The sequence below is a fragment of the Oncorhynchus nerka genome, linkage group LG22, assembly GCF_034236695.1.
Source record: "Oncorhynchus nerka isolate Pitt River linkage group LG22, Oner_Uvic_2.0, whole genome shotgun sequence".
Lineage (NCBI taxonomy): Eukaryota > Metazoa > Chordata > Actinopteri > Salmoniformes > Salmonidae > Oncorhynchus > Oncorhynchus nerka.
This window is the reverse complement of record NC_088417.1, coordinates 79,847,062-79,868,564: the sequence shown is the minus strand read 5'-3', so window position 1 is coordinate 79,868,564 and position 21,503 is coordinate 79,847,062. Positions and strand designations below refer to the sequence as shown.

The 21,503-nt window shown below is 44.4% G+C and overlaps 1 protein-coding gene and 1 pseudogene across 6 annotated transcripts in view; both read right to left on the bottom strand.

Moving 5' to 3' along the window:
* Positions 1 to 3,329: 3,329 nt before the first annotated feature.
* The window catches only part of LOC115105794 (protocadherin gamma-A5-like), a 35,747-nt gene continuing 17,573 nt past the window's right edge, over positions 3,330 to 21,503 (bottom strand). For 2 of the 6 annotated variants that reach the window (XM_029628184.2, XM_029628185.2), the window contains exons 2-5: positions 13,934 to 13,995; positions 12,894 to 12,950; positions 11,775 to 11,884; positions 3,330 to 6,020 (exon numbers count right to left, since the gene is read on the bottom strand). In XM_029628184.2, coding sequence (XP_029484044.2) covers positions 5,773 to 6,020; positions 11,775 to 11,884; positions 12,894 to 12,950; positions 13,934 to 13,995 — 477 coding nt within the window. In that variant the 3' untranslated portion in view covers positions 3,330 to 5,772. Of the gene's footprint in view, positions 6,021 to 11,774; positions 11,885 to 12,883; positions 12,951 to 13,933; positions 13,996 to 20,484; positions 20,786 to 21,503 lie in introns of those variants that run through there. The other 4 variants (XM_029628186.2, XM_029628187.2, XM_029628188.2 and 1 more) reach the window with 3 other exon arrangements.
* Positions 18,220 to 20,470, bottom strand: LOC115105798 (protocadherin gamma-C5-like; annotated as a pseudogene).

Here is a 21,503-nt window from a genome sequence, read left to right as displayed (position 1 = left end):
TTAATGCAGTCCCAGTCTCAGTCTCAGTCTTACTCTCTGTAAGGTGCTTAGGAAGAGCAGTGAATGGGATATGCCCTGGGAGAGGGTGGCCTCCCAGCAGCAGCACCAGTAGTCCTCATTCAGGCCTTAACACTCTCCTCCATCTCCTCACTGACCACTCATGTTAAAGCTGCTTAAGGGATGTACTCTTGAATGCTGCTGCTGAAAGACCTGCCGGAAACAGGAACAACTTAGGGATAGTTCAACTTCTTTGTTTAATTTACTTAAGCATATGTAGAGTACTGCAATCAAAATAATTGCTACAGTGTTTTTTCACAACCCAGTTATTATGGTACCAAAGCCTTGCAATGATGAACTTTTCTCCTTTGTACTTTCCTTTTTTTACAGTCACAACTATATCTTTAATATACTTATACAACTTCCCTTCTGTCTCTCTCTTGTTAACTCAACCATATCATTACCAAGTAATTTCACTCATAAGCCCTTTGTAGTCCACAAGAGTAACTCCTAACTCTCATACATGCATAGTCTCTTTAACCATATCTACATGTACTTACTACCTCAATCAGCCTGACTAACCGGTATCTGTATGTAGCCTCGCTACTTTTATAGCCTCACTACTGTATATAGCCTCACTACTGTTATAGCCTCGCTACTGTTTTTCACTGTCTTTTTACTGTTGTTTTTATTTCTTTACTTACCTATTGTTCACCTAATACCTTTTTTGCACTATTGATTAGAGCCTGTAAGTAAGCGTTTCACTGTAAGGTGAATACCTGTTGTATTCGGCGCACGTGACAAATACACTTTGATTTGATTTGATTAACTTCACCCCACTTCAGCCCCTACAACAACAACACCTCCAGTCCTCCGATGAGGGGATTATTTCTTAATTGGGTTACACGTGCACCAGGATTTAAGGGTTTCTGGGGAAAGAACACCATCCTGATGTTTGACGTTGCTTTCCTGTGGTGTTTATGGTGAGACTGTGGAGGAGGAAGAGAGATGACCGCAAACTCTATTCTATTAGTCTATAACTTTAGTTCAGTTTGGTTTGAGTTGATAGAGATAGATTTCCCCTCATCTATGGTACATAGGCAAGGAACTTAACATTAGTTTAGCCTACTATGCAGTCTTACATTCATATATTTTCTCCATGTACCTTATTGTGTTCTTCTCTCTATTAAACTATTAAATCCCCTTACTTTCCATAGAACCTCCGATTTAACCTCTGTGCATGTATTTAGGGCTGATGTCAACACAGTCTTTCATGTGCTCTACCCCCTCTCTATTCCCAGCCTCATGAGCAGCTGAGGAAATAGTGATCTGCATCATCAAATCCCAGGCTTTCTCTGATTACCTTGGCAACCACAGCAGCACTGAAGTAATTCTAGTGTGTCAGGTGGCAGACAGTTTGTGTCCGCAGCAGGAGAGTCGAGAACATCTGATTTAAGAAAATGGAGGCCTTATTTTCTTCAAGGTATAGAATATTCAAAATATAGTTTTTTTTGTAGGATTATTGCTAATTTTATGTCGTACAACTGTAATAAAGATGTTGTTGAAATATCACGTGGTATTCATCTTTGTTGTTGTATTAAGATAGACGTGCTCTGCTTACTTCACCAGCCAGATAAAGTGGAATAGTATGGGAATTGATGACTTGCATGAAAGCAATGCTCTGAAATTAATGTTACTGCTTTACTAAAGACAGAAGTGTATTGCATTGTTTTCTAAATAATATTTCACAATAGTTGAAAATAATATAATAATAATAATAATAATACAAATTGCTTTTATAAGAGCGTATTTGTGTCTAATTGTGTATCACCAACCTGTGTTAAATAATTGTTAACACCTTCCCATACTGTATATCGTTGGGAGAGGGGTTTCTGTTATGTCACAGTGACTCAGTGAGTGTGTGTCTGTCACTGCAGCAATTCCTGTAGCTATATATAGACAGGCCAGTGCTAATGTGGGACCTACAGTGAGATGCCTGCGTCCTCTGTGTCCACTGATGTAGAATTCATTACACAATGAAAGTTTATAGGTTGTGCTGTAAAGGACGTTGTCATTGTCATAAAACGTGTCCTTAAAATGTCCTTAATCTCACATCTTTATGATGGAATCAAACTACCTGATTGGATTAGTTTACTGGCTGAACGCCCAAAACAAGGTCACTGTATTTGATCCTAAATCTAGCAACATATTATTGTATATATATGAAGGCATTATGTATGTATCTCATATTTTAAAAGCATATGTAAGTTGTTGAAAGATGTCATTAGGATATATTTCATTATAATGGCATTATAAAGTGTCCACAGTTTAGGATATCACCTTCCCCTGCAGATCTTCTGAGGATAAAATAACTATAAATGGCTTTGAGTTTATATCCTACTTCCGAACTCTCTGTAGAGCCCAGTTCTGTTCCATGTCTCTCTGATTTTTTCTGCCTTCACATTCCCCAGTTAACTAAATGTGGGCTGAAAATGGGTCAGGTCTGATTCAGAGAGCTATGGATTTAAAGAGCCCACAGAACTGCTGATCTGGGTGGAACAGTGATTTATGAGCATAGAGGGGGAAATGGACTGGGGTCCATCACTCAGACAGCAGTTTATCCACACACGTGTCATTCCATGCTGTTGATATGTGAGCTGCAGAGACACACTTACTTTGATGGTCTTGCTACATGCTGAGTTTGCAAGGTACCTTATTAACTCTAATGGTATGTGAGAGGTTTAGAATGTTATAAAGGGGGAGAGACTAGGCATTTGAGGTTTAGAATGTTATAAAGGGGGAGAGACTAGGCATTTGAGGTTTAGAATGTTATAAAGGGGGAAAGACAAGGCACTTGAGGTTCAGAATGTTATAAAAGGGGAGAGACTAGGCATTTGAGGTTTAGAATGTTATAAAGGGGGAGAGACTAGGCATTTGAGGTTTAGAATGTTATAAAAGGGGAGAGACTAGGCATTTGAGGTTTAGAATGTTATAAAGGGGGAGAGACTAGGCATTTGAGGTTTAGAATGTTATAAAGGGGGAGAGACTAGGCATTTGAGGTTTAGAATGTTATAAAGGGGGAGGGACTAGGCGTGTGTGAGGTACAGGATAAGGGTCCCGCTCCACTCCATCGTTTGTGGCTGAACTGTGCTGAACAAAGAGTGGATTACTTCTAACAGAGCCATGGCTCCAGTTCAGTCAACTCCAACAGACAGGATCCAATAAGGATGCTGCCATTAGCTATGATAATACCCTGCCTCTTACCAGCTATCAAAGCATCATTCATCAGTAAAAAAACACACCAATACTAAAGAGACAGCCACACACATACATCATTTCAAAAGAGATTTGTATTTGGAAATGTCAGTGAGCAGAGAATAAACAAAAACCATAAAGAAATAAACAGCAATATAAATTTGAGCATATAAAATAAGTGTAACAGGAAGAAGCGCTAAGAATTTTAATACAGAAGATGAAACAATAGAATAAAGAGGATTAGAAGACACATATTTATATTCATATGAGCAAGGGTGGCATTCCAGTAGCATAAACAATTGATCAAAATCACAAACACAGGAAGAGGTGCAAGGAAATGGAATCACACTTTAAAAGACATGTGGGTGTTGTGTGTTAAGATTTAAAGTTTGGTGTGACCAAAGAAAGAAAGTGATTGAGAGAAAACACAAAAATATGCACGAAAAATTTCACAAGCCTCTAGTTACGACTGTCTTTTGAAAGTTTTAGTTTTATTTACATCTTGGTCGAGTCAGTTTGCTCAAATCTTAGTCACTACACCACTACATGTAATATGAACAACAATTTTTTTCCTGAAAAATATTCAAAACATTCCAGTACTAGCCAGCTGTGTGGCTGTGGTGAGAGAGTGATGTCTCTCTCTCAGATTGGCTGTGTCTTATTTACATGGGGGCAGAGTGTCAGTGCAGCTGAGGATTTGGCAGGGTTAAGGATGGGCTGAAAACATTCTCTGTGCCCCAGACTGCTTCTAAGAGAGGAGAGGGAGGTGGTCTCTGTCCATGGTCAGCCTCATCTCATATGTATACGTATATACTGTACTCTATATCATCTACTGCATCCTTATGTAATACATGTATCACTAGCCACTTTAACTATGCCACTTTGTTTACATACTCATCTCATATGTATATACTGCACTCAATACCATCTACTGTATCTTGCCTATGCCGCTCTGTACCATCACTCATTCATATATCTTTATGTACATATTCTTTATCCCCTTACACTTGTGTCTATAAGGTAGTAGTTTTGGAATTGTTAGCTAGATTACTTGTTGGTTATTACTGCATTGTCGGAACTAGAAGCACAAGCATTTCGCTACACTCGCACTAACATCTGCTAACCATGTGTATGTGAAAAATAAAATTTGATTTGATTTGATGGTCCTGATATTGCCTTGAACGTACAACAAGGCTTCTACAGAGGCTCCTGTAAACTGTCCATTACAGAACGTCCTACAGTGCCTGGAGTTGTAGTGTACTGAACCTGTGGTCTGGGCTGAAGAAGTGATTAGAGCACATTTACAGGCTGTCATAGCCGGAGAGATACTGTACATGTGGCAAGAGGACAGAGACTGTCCACCCTTTCCCCTCCTTATGCCTTTACCACACACCCAAACCTGGGGTCACAGGACTCTGTCTAACCCTAACCGTAACCCACAACCCTGGGGTAGTGGTCACAGGACTCTGTCTATGAGCCTTAGAGAGGGCCACAGTGCAGAGCCAATAACACTGGGCCAGCTCGGCATAACGCTAATACAACGTTACAACAACGCTGATACAATATTGAAATAATGCTGGTTCTAAGTTTATAAAACACTGATCCATCACCTTTACACTGTTACATTATTTAAACAAAGTTCAGTTTTAATGCAGTACAGGATTCTACCAATAATGATGGAAAAAGGTTACAATTGTGGATAAATGATAAGTTACCACAGAATCCTGCTTGGACAAGATTTTAAAAAGCAGCTGGATATACTTTGATGGTCACCATTATAAGTAACACAAAATCAGAATCTGTTCTTATGCTTACTAGTCACATAACTACAATGAACCTTACATTTTAAAATGTTAATGCCACGGTATGCATTCTCACATGAAATTGGAATTTTGTGACGAAGTTGAGCTAGCCTCTTTCTTCAAATGTATGTTAGTGTAGGCTTATCTTCAGTGGTTCTTCATCTTTAGGATGAATCATGCAACATGTCTTGTCTACTTCATTCCTTAAAGAGCTAAAGAAAGTCCTCTAAATAAACAAGAAGGTAGTGTAATTAATGTCATCATAAGAAGCAACTACTTGGCATTTTAGAGAAACATCAAAGGTTTCAATGAAAACAAACAACCAGATGTTTTTTTCTTTAGAATGCTATAATGCAGAGCTAGATCACTGTATGAATTCCAGGTACCTGAAATCCATCTGAATCATCCAAAATACAGCTCATGCCCTCTTCTTTTATCCACTCTTCTACCCCTCCCACTCCACATACACCACAAACCAATAACCTCTGCCTGAAGTGAGCTGTGATGACCATAGGAGTAAGAAGTACAGCAATTGCCCACTACCAACATTTTGACATATGCTCACTACATCCACAACGCTGGGAATATCAGATTGAACTATCAAATTGAATGGCATAAGAAAAAGAAAGATCAAGGCTTCTATTGAGGGAGGATGCTCTGCAGTATGGGGGTAAGGGGTCTTGGTGTCCGCGGCGATTGGGTTTGGTGTTAGCTTGGCTTACTTCTTGTCCTTCTTGGTGGACTTCTTCTTGCTGGCGGGGGTATGGGCAGCGTTGGGGACGTTAACCTGGGGCATGGCCTGTGGCGGGCCCTGCAGGGCCGGCTGGGACATCATCTGCTGGGGGTTGGCTGTCAGGGTGGCCGTGCTGCCAGGGATGTAGACGTTCTGGCGGTAGTCAGGCACATGCTGCATGGGGAACTGGGCGTTGTAGCGGGGTCCAAGGGTCGCCGTCACCTCGCTCACCTCTGAGAGAGAGACGGGAGGGAGGGAGAGAGGGTTATAGCTGGGTGTGTTGTGCTGCTGTGAAGAGAGAGTGACTCGTTACTCACTGAGAGTCATTGCTGCACTGCATTGCAGCTCCAGCTCAGCAATCAGCACTGGCGTTCTGAGCCAGGCAGCCCCTACCCACAACATATAGAACCGCCGCTCTCTCACACAGAGATCAGATGTAAATAACTTCACACAGCACATTCAGATATAATCAAATATCATTTAGAATTGAGGATTACCACCATGTGTGACTAATCACACAGTAATAGAGAGAGAGGCAGTGCACAGGTTTCTGAGTGACTGCAGCTGGGGAGCATTGAAACAAAGAGCTCTGTGTCCCATAGCCCTCTGTTTTGCTTCATTCATACACAGGGACTGTAGTGAATCACACTGTGCTCTACACATGTGTAATTGGCAGCATTTCTCTGTGTGTCCTAATGGAGGCAAACACAGGAAGGATGGGTTGTTTCCTTAACAACTGACACCATGATCTAACAAAGTCGTATGCACGTAGAATCTAGTGCCTGAGATGCTGCTCTCCAACAGGGCTCTCTCTGTAACTCTACCCAGTGGCAGAGAGATCTTTATCTCACCATCAGTCCTCAGAGGAGAACAGAGTGTCTCTCACACTCTCTCTCTCTCTCTCTCTCTCTCTCTTTCTCTCTCTCTCTCTCTCGGAGGGTTAATGCAGTATCCACAGGTTTTTTCAAAGTTAGGGTGGAAGAGGACAGAGTTTTAGTTTCCTGGGGTTTGGAAGGTGTGGTGTGTCTGATGGCTTCTCAGCTTAGTGTGGAGGAGAGGCTGTCGTTATGGCATGGTTTCAGGTGTGTTCCTGAGAATGAAGTTAAGGTGGAGGAGGTCCTGCTCTCGGTGGGTGAACAGGTAGGAGCTGAATTTATACTTCCGGAATGAACAAAGCTATGGTTGTGTTCAAGAAAAGAGCAAATTTGGTTGGTAGGCTCATTGCTAGTGGAATATTGGTAAGGGGTGTGTTGGTGCCAATTTTGCCTCTTTTCACCCCTTCGACCAGGGTGGTAGTTGCAAATTTGCCTCCGTTTATTACGATGATCAAGTCATCCGTAATAAACGGATGGGTTCTACGCAGAGTTTGCCAGCACAGATAGTCTACGGGGGTTTTGAGTGTGGGGATTTGGGGCAATAGAGCTTTGCGTGCCCACATAAAGGCTGTAGATAAGGTGATGGTACAAGCACCAGTGGGTGAAATCGAGGTCAATGTGCAGGGGGCAATGAGATACAGGCAGCAGAGGCTGGGCCTAGTCAGGCTAGAGATGGTGGCGTAGCTGAGGCTGGGATTTGTCATGCTATGGATGGTGGTGTAGATGAGGCTGGTCTATTCAGGTTATGCTAGTGGATGAGGAGAGTATAGTGGTGAAGTGTATGAAACTAGGGGGAGAAGGAGGGTGTCAAGTGGAAAAGGAAAAAGGGGGAGAATAAAGAAGTTGGGAGGGGAGAGTCTGTTGTGGTCCAAGGCACCAAGGAACCTTTGCCTGGTGCTGGGGGGGGAGGCCCTGACCAGAGAGGAAGGGCAAGTTGTCAGGATGGGAGATAGAGATGAGGAGGAGGAAAGTGAGTCTGAGGAAGAGGCTTTTTTTCAGACTCCGGAGCTGACAGCCAGTCAAGCAGAGGGGTCAAAGTACACGGTGAAGGAACTGACAAGGTTCCTGAATGAGACCAAGGGGGGAAAAGTTCATCTTTAGGCTTTTTCTTCTGATCCGAGAAAGTTTATAAGATCAGTACAACATACTATGAAAAATGAGGGGCATGGTGTCCTCTCACCCAGGAAACGGCTTAGGTTGAGGAAGTGGGTCAGAACAGTACGTTCAGGTCTACCTTCAGACACTGTTTAGATTAATAGTTTCTTTCTGGCACTGTGGCTTTTTGAGCTTTACTATTGGTCTCTTCCTTTGCTGACTTTTTTCCCACTTCTTATGGAGACTCTTTGGGTAGGCTCGCTTAATATAAATGGCACCAGAGATGCGGGAAAGAGGAGTGTGTTGGGTGAATATGTAAAACAAAAGAAAGTACAGGTGTTGTATCTGCAGGAGATGCATAGTGATGTGGTGAATGGAGTTGATTTGGGGGATCTAGTGGAAAGGGGCAAATGTGTTGAGCCATGGGAGAAATTTGTCTGTCTGTCTGTAAAGATTTGCTCCTCAAATGAGGTGTGTAGGGGTAGGCTGCTTATTGTAAAATCAGAAATTAACAACATGGGTTTTGTCTTTATAAATGTGTATGCGCCTAACACAGGGAGAGAGAGGGGGGTTCTATTTGGGTGTCTTAGACAGGAACTCTCACAGGTAGTGCCTGAGGAGACACTGGTGGTCGGCAGGTGACTGGAACTGTACAATAGACTTTAAGAAAGACAGAAATGGGGATGAGCCTCATTTAGGTTCAGTGGGAGTGTGAAGGGCCATGATTAATCAGTTCGACCTAGTGGATGTTTGTAGAACTAAACATCCTGACAAAATACAGTATACATGGGTGAAGGTATTTGGGGCTAGGGTGAGTGCAGCCCGACTTGATCGTTTTTACATGTTCAGGAATCAGAGCAATGGCTTTTGGGTGCTACCATTCTCCCGATGGGTTTTTCCGATCACCACCTAACCATGGCTCGGCTGTCCATTTCACCAGGGCCTCGGCATGCATCCTATTGGAAGTTAATGTAAAGCTCTTACAAGATGCCACTTTTTGCTCAGGTTTGCAGATTTTTTGGGAAAGGTAGAGGCAGCAAAGAGAGGAGTATGAGTCTCTGAGTCAATGGTGCAATGTGAGGAAAGTCCAAATCCGGCTTATCTGTCAACAGTATACAGCTTTCTCATCCTCAGAGGCTAGGAGAGTATTGGGGAAACTAGAGCGTTGTATTAATGAGATGGAGATAGAGATGGCGGGGCAAGGCAATGTAGTCTAATTTAGCTGAATTACGTAGGGACCTGGGCAGTTTTTTCCAGGTTAAAGCGAAGGGAGCACTTGTAAGAGCAAGGTTCTCCATGCTCAAAGAGATGGAAGCTCCCAGCTCTTTCTTCTTAGGTTTGGAGAAACAGAGCGGTGAAGCCAAGGGTATGCATTGTCCACGGCTGTCTGATGGGCGAGTGACCTCTGTGGTGGGGGAGATGCGGGAGCGGACTGTGGAGTTGTATACTGAGTTGTAAAGGGCAGAACTGTGTGATCCTATGTTTGCTCAGGTTTTGTTTGCAGAACTCCCTAAGCTCTCTCTGGCACAGAGGGATCACAATGGACATTCCTCTGTTGTCCCATGAACTGGCAGAGGCCGTAACCCAGATGTCCCCTGGCCATGCACCGGGGGTCGATGGGCTCCCAGTGGAGTTTTATAAAATATTCTGTGTAATAATCGGACTGGACTTCTTTTGCATGTTGCGTGAATGCGTCGGGGTAGGAGAGTTGCCGATGAGCTGCCGTCGGGCGGCTCTGACTCTCCTGCCCAAAAAAGGAGACTTGTGTGAACTTAAGAACTGGAGGCCTATGGCATTGCTCTGTGCGGACTACAATATATATTGCCAAGGTACTCTCTAACAGAATGAAGTCCCATATGGACTCTATAGTACACAATTACCAAATATATTGTGTACCTGGACGGTCAATCACGCACAACTTGTTCTTAATCAGGGACATGTTGGACTTGTTGAGAGGTTCTAATGTGAACTTTGGACTGGTCTCTTTAGATTCAGAGAAGGCTTTTGATAGAGTGGACCATGAGTATCTGTATAATGTGATATCTGTTTTGGGGTTTGAGAAAAGTTTTTTGACCCGTGTGAAGATGTTGTACGCTGGGACATCATGTATGGTTAAGGTGGGAGGGGGGCTCAGTGGGCCAGTCTGGATGAAACGGGGCATTAGACAAGGATGCCCTCTATTGGGGTCTTTATATACACTAGCCATTGAGCCTTTTTTGTAGGAGACTGCAGGGAGTCTGCTGGACAGGCATGGGTGTGTTGACAGGCATAGCCGTGTCAGCATATGCAGATGACGTTTCTGTGACGGTCAGAGATGGTCAGGATATGCAGGCACTAGAGACTAGTCTGAAGGTGTACGAGAGAGCTTCATCAGCTAAGGCAAATTGGGGCAAGAGCAAAGCTCTGTTGTGTGGGGCATGGAGGGATAGGGCACCTTCTCTGCTTCCAGGGGGTTTGTAGTGAGGTTGTGAAGGGATTAAAACATACCTGGGCTCGGAGAGGTGGGTCAGGAAGAACTGGAAGGGGCTAACATAGGCAGTGGTGTCAAGACTGGCCAGGTGGAGGTGTTTCCTGTCCCATGTGTCATATAGAGGGAGGGTGCTGATAATCAACAACCTGCTGGCATCTTCCCTTTGGCATAAATTGGCTGCCCTCAACCGCCGGTCTGACCTGCAACGCAAGCTGGTGGACTTTCTGGTCGGGCTATCACTGGCTGAGGGCGACAGTGTTGTACATGACCGTCCACGAAGCAGGACAGGGCCTGGTGGAACTGGAGAACAGGGTTGCTGCTTTCCGATTAAAGGCGGTGCAGAGACTGCTGTAACATACTGATGTCGGCTGGAGGGAACCAGCATGCGCGCTGCTGAGGAGAGCTGACGGATTAGGATTGGACTGGCAGCTGTTCCCCATGAAGCTGGAGAAGCTGAGTACAGCAGGTCTCTCAGACTTTTACTCTGCAGTGCTGAGGGCCTGGCAGCTGCTAAGGCCCACACAGGGAGGGGGTGTGGAGCCTGGGCTGTGGGTGTGGGAGGAGCCTATCTTCCACAACCCAGCCATCCCTTTGAGATTGGTTCATTCGGCCACCCTGCAAAGGCAACTGATTGCAACAGGTTTACTAATGCTGGGTGACCTGCGAATGTTGGGAGAGGAGGGGTGGAAAACCCTGGAAGTCCTGGCACAACAAACAGGAATAACGTATCTTAGACTGCTGGAGAGATTCCTGGAGGAGGTTCAGGAGGCGCTGTCTGAGCCAGTAAGGGGGGTGTTTGAGCGGCCAAAGGGGGAGGAGCCACCAATGTTTCCTGCCACTGCAGGAGATGGCAGAGACTGGGGACAGGCAAGAGGGTCTGGAGGACCTTTTAGATTTTAACACTCTGAGCCTGGGGTAGTTTGAAGGGGTGGGAGGTAACTCCATCTACAACCTCTGCATTAAGGTAAGGAACATTAGGAGCCTAACAGGAGTGAAGGCACATGTGAAGGCAGGGGCTATGTGGGTCTGAGAGGATGGTGGATTTTAGATGGAGGGGGCTCTACAAACCCCCCCAATACCAAAGAGGTCAGGGGACCTCCAGTGGAGAGTTCTACATGGAGCCCAGGTCACTAACAGCTGGTTGGCACAGATTGAACCGGGAGTCTGGCAGGGGTGTCCTTTCTGTGTTATGAGAGAAACTGTGATTCATATGTTTTCTGTGTGCGCCAGGTTATTGCCATTAATGCCTCTGTTGAAATGTAGAGAGGTTATGGGTGGTTTTTACTGTTGGAATGTTCATAATGGGGTATAGGTATTCAAATAAGGAAAAGGCTAACAAGGAGGAACAGGGTCAAAGGTGGAGGGATAACATACCCTTTACTATTATTTCATGGGATGGTGGTGAGGTTTTAATGACATGAGAATGTTTCATTAAAGAAAGACAAAGTCTCTCTCTCTCTCTCGCTCGAATATTGAGGTAACATTGTGAGGTAGCTAAAGACAGAGAAGGCAAGGGGATTTCTGGGAGATGTAGGCAGCAGACTCACCATTGGCAGCAGCCATCAGAGCCTGGATCTGCTCATCCTCGGTGGGGGGGTTGGGCCAGGGTCCTGTTCCAGCTACGACACCACCTGCCCCCTCAGGATGCGGGCCAGCTCTGGAGGAGAGGAAGGGGAGGAGTTAGTATAACAGATACACACAAATCTCTCTCATCCACTGCGTCTCGCACTCTCTCATGAACACACACACTCTCATATAATGTGAACCTCTCTCTCTCGCTCGCTCTTTCACACAGACACAAAACAGAGGACACTCTGTTCCCATCATGATTGTCAGCATGGCAACACTCAGCCTCCAGCAGCCATTTTGAGTGGGCAGTGGTCCCGGAGCATCACAGAGCACAGACAATATGGACGCTGGGAGAAGACCTTAGAGCAAGACGTGCTATAGATGTTATTAGGTAGCACAGATCCACAATACGCAAGCTGACACACACACACTCAATCACACAGAGTAAGGACTAACTGAGCTGATTGGATGCTATGTGTCTTGTACACATGCAGTGTGTTAGTGTGTGGGTGGGAGAGTGAGAGACAGAGAGAGAAAGGAAAAAAGAGGGAGACGATGAGAGAATGTGTGCATGTTTTTATATTGGAGAGTGGCTGAAGATGATCTGATATTATATGGTTCTTCTCAGTCCCTCAATTTACCCATCAAATATGTTCAAATTTGAAATGCAGGATTGGGGAGATACATTGAATTTAGTTTGCTGGGTTCATTACAGCCATAGGGGAGTCAGTAACACATACATACGCTAGCAAAACCACATACACTCACACACAAACAGACAGATAGACAGAGACAGACGGACAGAACCACAGGAACACGTACATTTACACTACGAATAAAAGGACAAACTACACAGTTCAGCGAAGCCTAACAACCCAAAGTATAAAACAAACACCACAAAGCCTCAACCCAGTTCAGCTACACAGCTAGACCGCAAGAGCATGTACAGATTATCACACACTCAAAAGCCAGAAGCCAGGCTTGACTACACACAGCTGCACCAAGCCTACAGTCAGTCAGACAGCATCACGTATAAGACCAGGGGGCCACCTTGCACACTCAGCACAGCCCACTCTGCTCTACCTACTCCACTCTACCTCGCCTTCCCGTACGGTGTCCATATCTCCTGGGTGCTGGTGCTGTACTTGTATGTGCTGAAACACAGACAGGGAAACAGTTCTGGCCGTCACTCCTTCAGCCCCATGCCAATCAGATGGACTCCTTCATTAGCCAACAAGGTTCCTTTTCAGTTTCTAGAAAAGGAACTACAATACAATGGTGTGTCACATTCTATTTTGTGCCGCCACAAAATAGAAATTGCGCAATGACTAATAACGTTAAGGAATCTACTGTCTCACTTTCTTTGAATGATACAGTATGCAATCAGTGGCTAATAACTCCAAGACACTCAGACGCTCAACATTTGCTCCACCAATAGAGCCACAACCTGTTAATCAAGATGTATCAGATAATCCAAGCATCTTCTACAAAAGCAAATGAGGCAGCAAGTCACATCTACCATTACTGTCTGAAATGACAATACAGTGTGAAAGACATTGCTAATCTAAAGCAGGCCTTATACTCACAACACTACCACAACCAGAGGGCTGCCCCTTCCTCTACTCTAGCGTACTTCTAACCTCACCCACACAACTGTCATCCGATCTCTATTGATTGATTTCTTATGGAAGCACACTGACAACGAAACAATCATCACACTATCTACAGTATAAATCACTTCTACTCAACTACTACTGAAGGACTCACAACTACTATCACAACTACCATATAACAACCATTAGATGACCCATTATTCAGTGTTATTGGATCTGTGTGGAGAGTAGTGGGGCACCAATGTGTACTTTCTGTTCAAACACACAACTGCCTAAGTCTTCATGTCTTTCAATGGAATGCACAAATTATTAATTCACATTGTGGAAATTCAATTCAATTGTGAATGCGTATAGGAATGAGGGTGTGCGTGTGCGTGTGTGTGTGTGTGTGTGTGTGTGTGTGTGTGTGTGTGTGTGTGTGTGTGTGTGTGTGTGTGTGTGTGTGTGTGTGTGTGTGTGTGTGTGTGTGTGTGTGTGTGTGTGTGCACGTGTGATGTATATGTTCAAAGAAGCTGAACACCTACCCACTGGGTCCAGGTCTCTGTCCCTGCTGGTTTAAGCGCCAGTCATTGTTGGGTGGATTTTGCTGGAGAGAGAGGAGATACTGTTAGAGAATACCATGACATGATGGCATGTCATCTTCAGTCATCAGCACTGGAAGCCATTTGGTCCTTCAGTGGGCCAAGAAGAGACAAGATGTCACATGGGATAGAAGACAAGAGGGAAAGAGACAGTGCTAGAGAGAGCGATAGAGAAAGCAGTGTGAGAGAACATGTGAATTATTGAACTGACTATTTTGCCAGTGACGTGCTTGAGCGAGTCCGCTGAGAGGAAGGATCAAACATACTCCTGTTGCAAGCAAATTCAAAACAAGCTTAATAATGCTAAATATTTAACCACAGTTCTCCCAATTTATTGACAAAGGAGCTTTCCACTCAAGCTATATCTGCTATAGATTAGGAAATATATCATTCCAAACCCTGGATCATTAGCCAAAGCCAGGCTGAGGGAGAGAGACACCAAAGCCAAAAAAGAGAGAGAGAGAGAGCGAGAGAGTCCGTCAGTGGGGCAGTAATCTGCAGCTCTGCCCTGCCCCACTGATCCTCTAAACCCTGGGCTGGATTACACAGACAGAGCCCTGCCAGGCTTGCAGCCTAGCGAAGCCCTACGGCCAGGCCTGTAATAAATACTCTCATACACTGGACTACTCTCTATGAATGGGTGATGTGCCATGCAGGAGTTATTACTGTACTTTTACATGAAGCAACAAGGGGTCATGAAGTTGAATAAACAGATATGTTCAGCGATATATGACAAAGATAGGTCTGATTAAAAGCAGGTCAAATATGTGAATAGTATACAGCAAAAAAACTCTCCTCTCTATGAAGGTGTATTTCCATTTATTTATGACTGAGGCTTGACTCAGGGAGTTGCCAATTAAAGGGATGAGTCACATAAAGTCAGACAGAGAGAAAGTCAGGCACTCTGTTTGGTGAGGTCATGAGTGGTGGCTACTGGCTATAGGTTCAATGCAACAACCCCAATCTATTAGCTTTACCTCATTCAATAAGCAGTCAAAGGTCAACAGCTGACCTCAATATCCTCATTATTATGAGCCATACTGCCACATACCCCCACATCCTACTCACCATGTCTCTCCCCATCCCTGTCACTGTGCAAACGAACACATGTTGAGTGAGAACACCCTCTGTGTAATAGCATGTCTAGTACAGAGAGCGTCCCCCCCGCAGTCATATGAAATATTCAGTCTCCCCCTGGCAGACAAGAGGATACACCACTGGGATTTAAGCACTTAATCACAAACAAAACATTCTGTACTTCCCTGAGAATTCACAAGTGTCTTAAATCTCTAAGTATTTTCCTGAGAGGTAACCACAAGTTACCTCACATAGGCTGCATTGCTATTGAATTTGTCCCTGTCACTGCTGCCCCCCCCCCTGCGTCCCTCCCCGAGAGGCTGTAGAAAAGTCAGGGGTTGTGCCCACTGTCTGGGTCCCCACACAGCACCCTGTTGACCAGGGGTCTCATTTATAAAAATGTTCTTAGATTTATACTTGAACTTAGTCTTAAGATCATTTCCGACAGTGTGTTTATGTTGGATTCATAAAAGATACTGAGCATAAAAAGCCTTGCCTAACCAGGTTCTAAGAAGCCCATTTGTAACTTATGCACCTGTGATCTATAAATCTCAAATTAACTTCAAATTGACGGCACCTGAACGTGCCTTACAATCCGCAATTTCCGTTTATAGAATGCTAGCGCAAATGAGGGTTTAGTCAAGAATAGCCATGGATCAAAAGAGAAAAGCTAACTTTTTGGAAGACGAGATCACAGCGATGGTAGAGGAGATTGAAGACAGGCAACACGTATTATTCGCTGGACTAAATAGTGGGTTGACAAACAAAGCCAAACAGGTATCTTGGGAGTGCGTCGCCGCTGCAGTGAACCAGGTGGAGCAGCAAGACAGAACTGTGGCTGATGTGAAAAATAAATGGTCTGACATCAAACTGCAAGGGAAAAAAATCATATCCATACATAACCAGCAGGAAAATCACCTACATCAAGTCTAGACTTTTAACATTCCCACATCAAAGTAAAGTTGTATAAATAACTACTTATACGTGGTTTTCTGCATAAGTCATACTTAAGATCAAAATTGAGTGGAATACTGAGTGCAGCAGGTGGAATACTGACTGCAGCAGGTGGAATACTGACTGCAGCAGGTGAAATACTGACTGCAGCAGGTGGAATACTGAGTGCAGCAGGTGGAATACTGAGTGCAGCAGGTGGAATACTGACTGCAGCACGTGGAATGCTGAGTGCAGCAGGTGGAATACTGACTGCAGCAGGTGGAATACTGACTGCAGCAGGTGGAATACTGACTGCAGCTGGTGGAATACTGACTGCAGCTGGTGGAATACTGACTGCAGCTGGTGGAATACTGACTGCAGCAGGTGGAATACTGACTGCAGCAGGTGGAATACTGACTGCAGCTGGTGGAATACTGACTGCAGCAGGTGGAATACTGAGTGCAGCAGGTGGAATACTGACTGCAGCAGGTGGAATACTGACTGCAGCACGTGGAATACTGAGTGCAGCAGGTGGAATACTGACTGCAGCAGGTGGAATACTGACTGCAGCAGGTGGAATACTGACTGCAGCTGGTGGAATACTGACTGCAGCTGGTGGAATACTGACTGCAGCAGGTGGAATACTGACTGCAGCAGGTGGAATACTGACTGCAGCTGGTGGAATACTGACTGCAGCAGGTGGAATACTGACTGCAGCAGGTGGAATACTGACTGCAGCAGGTGGAATACTGACTGCAGCAGGTGAAATACTGAGTGCAGCAGGTGGAATACTGACTGCAGCTGGTGGAATACTGACTGCAGCAGGTGGAATACTGACTGCAGCAGGTGGAATACTGACTGCAGCTGGTGGAATACTGACTGCAGCAGGTCAGGTGGAATACTGACTGCAGCAGGTGGAATACTGACTGCAGCAGGTGGAATACTGACTGCAGCAGTTAGAATACTGACTGCAGCTGGTGGAATACTGACTGCAGCTGGTGGAATACTGACTGCAGCAGGTGGAATACTGACTGCAGCAGGTGGAATACTGACTGCTTTTCACTGTCCAGAGGTTTCTCCAGTAATAACTCGGGGGATTTCCTGCCATCACTTTTTTATTCAAATTTCAATATGAACAAGTCGTTAGGACTGAGGATGTATGTGCGTAAAGAGTTCATGTCTACATCTAGATCCGGTGTGCTGACCAAACGAAACCTAGTGCCCGTTGCGGTAGCCTCAGACACTTCAAGATAAATATTTTTTGATGACAAAACGGTGTAATTCCTGAGGGTTTTGAAAAACAAGTTGAACAGTAAGAGAACATGGCAAAGTTAATGCACAAAGACGTTCTCTGTCCATAGTTTGTTTGATTACTAAAACTCACGTTCACGTCAAAGTACTTGGCAAAAGATTCAGAGACAACTTGTGGGTTTCCGTTCACATGAATTAGTACGCGGAGGCCCAAGTCCTTCGCTGTGTCCCGACAAAGGCCCGTGGTTTTAAATCCTCCAATACGGAATAAGAAAGTTCAGCAGGAAGTGATGCGCTGTATAAAGCGGAGAGGAGAGCCAGAGCACCGGCCATCCCAAGGCCTTTCTTCTTGTCTCCAAAACTCAGATTGTTCAACTCCTCATCGGGGAAATATCCTATTTTATCATTGAACCACGCAGTAACAAAAATAACGCTCCAAGAGCTACAATTACTTTCAAATATGATAATTTAGAGGAAATAAAAAATAAGGTAACACCGATTCCCTTCCACGCGCAAGGGTCCTGTAGCTTCTGAAAGGACACTTTTTCAGAGGAGGTGCATGGGTCTCCAAACAAAGGCAGGAAATTCTCCAATTGCAGGACAATATAAGCGGCTCTCATTAGTTGGGCCACATCCGCTAGACACGCGCGTGCAGGCGAACACACACACACGCAAGTACACGCACACACACCCAAACGAGTTATGTACACCGAAATAAAAGAGGAATAGGCCCAAATAAAAATGAAAGGATGAGGGAGGTAATAATAATATACAATACAACTTTATCTTCTTGGTCTTACGGGAGAAAAAAATGTGCAAAAGCTTTGATAAATCTGGTAAAACTTTTTGCCACCAGGAGACAAATTCAATGAGTCCTCACAACTAGAAACCTAAACAATATAGATATTATTATATAATTGCCACGAAAGTAACAGTTTTCGTCAATTGAGTCATTCAATAAATATTTTAAATTGACACAAACATATGCGCAACGTAGCCTACCACATTGATAAATAAATAACATTGCACTGTCCTAATTACTATGAAACAATTGAGGGTTAAGTACTGACTGGATGTCTAGCACTTCGTTCAGTCTACGCTCACCTGTTGGCTCTCGAACGTCCACGTACTATCAGGTAAAGATGCGTCAAGCACGTTTATCATTTCCTTAAAGTCAATGGTGCTGCTGGGCTTAACGAGGGTGAAATCACTGAACTCTGACATTGGAGAGAGACACGACCTGAAAGACTGGCTCTGAGACAACATGTCCCCTCCCAGGACCTCTACATACTTAATAGGGCCATCAGTGTTGAGCTGGATCTGCAGGTTCCTGTTGGGATTCTTGTATCCGTCAGAGTCAGCCCGTCTGATACAGCATCTCGAGCTGCTCCTACTATTTCTAACGCACTTCACCACAAAGACGCTAAAAGTTAACAAAGACAAGACGGACACAGAGGTCAGAGAGATGATCAAATAAAAGGTGAATTTACTGTTTCTATTGCTGGGCTCTGCTGTTTTCTGGCGATATTCCGATATGGGCTCGTGTTGCCAGTCCTCTTAACAGTATATTGACTGTGACTGTGGTGGACTGCACCGGCTCCCCATTGTCCTTTATCTCTATATGCAGCCTCTGAGAGGAGTCATCCTGCTCTGAAACAGCGCGTTTTGTCCTCACCTCACCTGTGTAAAGATCCACACTGAACAGAGACGAGTCTGTGGCCTCTGCCAACCTATAGGAAATCCAGGCGTTGTGGCCTGATTCTGCGTCCACTGCCGATATCTTAGTGGCGAGGTGGCCTGCTTTAGCGGACCGGGTCATCTTCTGATGGGAGACAGAGGCCATGACAGCGGAGGGGTAAATAACAGCGGGGCATTGTCATTCTGGTCCATGATAAAAACATGGCGTTGCTGCTCAGAGACGGAGAGCCGTGATCCTTTGTTTGCACCTTGATCTGAAACACTTTCAGTTTCTCATAGTCAAACGAGTGCCTGCTGTAGATGCTGCCGTTATCGGAGTTTATGTAAATATAGGAGGAGACTGACACGTCTTGTACTTTCGAGTCTAATATAGAATAGGAGATCTTGGCATTTTCACCCATGTCTGTATCAGAGGCGGACACTGAGCTCAGGATAGATCCCGGGGTGCCATTTTCTTTAACATAAACCGTATACGAGGGCTGGGAAAACACTGGAGGGTTATCATTTACATCTAAGATTTCCACAGTCACGGTTTTCTTTGTAGATAAAGGTGGGTACCCGGAATCAACTGCGGTTATGACAACATCATACTCCGGGAACGTCTCTCGGTCTAATGGGCCGTTGATCAACAGTGCGTAATGGTTGGAGACGGAGGGCTTCAGGGTGAACGGTGAGCCCGGTGTTATGATTAACTTTACTTTGCCATTCTCACCACCGTCTAAGTCTTTACCACTAATCAATGCAATGACCATTCCAGGGGAAGAATTCTCCGGTATTGGACTGGTGAGTGAGGTTATAATCATTTCAGGGGCATTATCATTAACATCAGCAATCTTTAGCTTTATACTGCATTATCCCTCCATATGTGGATTGCCTTTATCTTTTGCCATTATGTCGAATTTATGCAAATGTATTTGTTCATAATCAAGCTGCCCTTTGATAGTTATATCTCCAGTATTCGAATCAACATCAAGTAATGACATTATTGTATCGGGGGTTTGGTCTGCAAATATATACTATTTCAAATTGGGGTGCGTTATCGTCAATATCTAACACTATGAACTTGATTTCAGAGGTGCCAGATCGTGCAGGATTCCCTCCGTCTACAGCGGTGAGCACGAGCTTATGAACTGCATTCTTCTCTCTGTCTAATGAAGACTTTAGCACAAGCTCTGGTATTTTTGTGCCATCTTGGGTCTTCACATTTAACAAGAACGTATCATTATCACTGACACTATAGGACCGTAAGGAGTTTGAGGCTACGTCAGGGTCATGTGCGCTTTCCATTGTGAACTTCGCACCTGCAGTGATAGACTCAGCTATTTTCGAAACCCTTTCATTTGTAAGGAAACTCGGAAAATTATTATTTAAATCCTGTATATCGATGTCAATGCGATGCAGCTGTAAGGGATGTTCAACGATAACCTCCAATGGTAACATACAAGGGACGCTCTCTCCACATAACTCCTCTCTGTCTATCCTCTCATTGACAACCAGTTCACCCTTTTCCAAATCCACACTGAAATACTGCTTACCAGCATCAGAGGCTATCCTTAGTTTACGGTCATAAAGCTCAGGTATTGCCAAACCAATGTCCTTCCCTATATTCCCAACAACAGAGCCCACGTTCAATTCCTCAGGTATGGTGTATCGAATCTGTGACTCTATTGTATTCCACAGGAGAACATATTGATAAATCCAGAACACTTGCCACCTCAAAAGGCCACGAATACTCATTGTCCTTTGTTCCATTGAGTCAGTCTCCTGTTCGCAGGAAATACCATCACACAATATGGAAATACAAATGATTCACGTAAACATTTCCACGAATTTCAAACAGACCGTGTTTTGTTTCCAGTCAGTGCATGATTAGCTCCCACATCTGAGCATTGTAGGCTAAGGGATGAGATGCTGAGGCTAAGGGGAGGGAGTAGATCCCTTTGTATGGCTCTACACAGTATTGGTGCAAAAAACACTCTGCTACAGACCAATCACTGGTTCACTTGATCTTAAAGGCACACTATGTTTAGACTGGACGCTTAAAACACAGAAACATATGAGCAGCACAATGTATTCACTCACAATAAAATATGTTACTTTGATTCAGAAGTAATAAAGGTGCTATTTTACTAAAAATATGTGGTAATTCTATAAATGCTGAATTAAATAATAAATAATGAATGCAAATATAGGCCTATATTATGTTTATTATCATTAATAGTACTATTATTAATATTATTATTTTAGCAGAACTGTATCCTTTTAAGCCCTCCGTTTACTATACTCTTTCTGCCGTCGTGTGGCAATGAGAGTGAAGCACAGCCTAGTGGTCTTCTCATAGCGCGTCATAAGGAGCAGGAAGCTAGTCTCTCTCATCCCCGCAGTAGCCTGCTCAATCTGAACGGGAGGGGGGAGTAACGGGCTGGGAATGAAAGGATCGTGAGAGAGGGAAGTGAAGAGGAGGATGGAGGTTTCACGCACACATACACGCACACATGCATGCACACGAACACACACACATGATTTAGTAGTGTGTATTTACATAGTGGTAGTA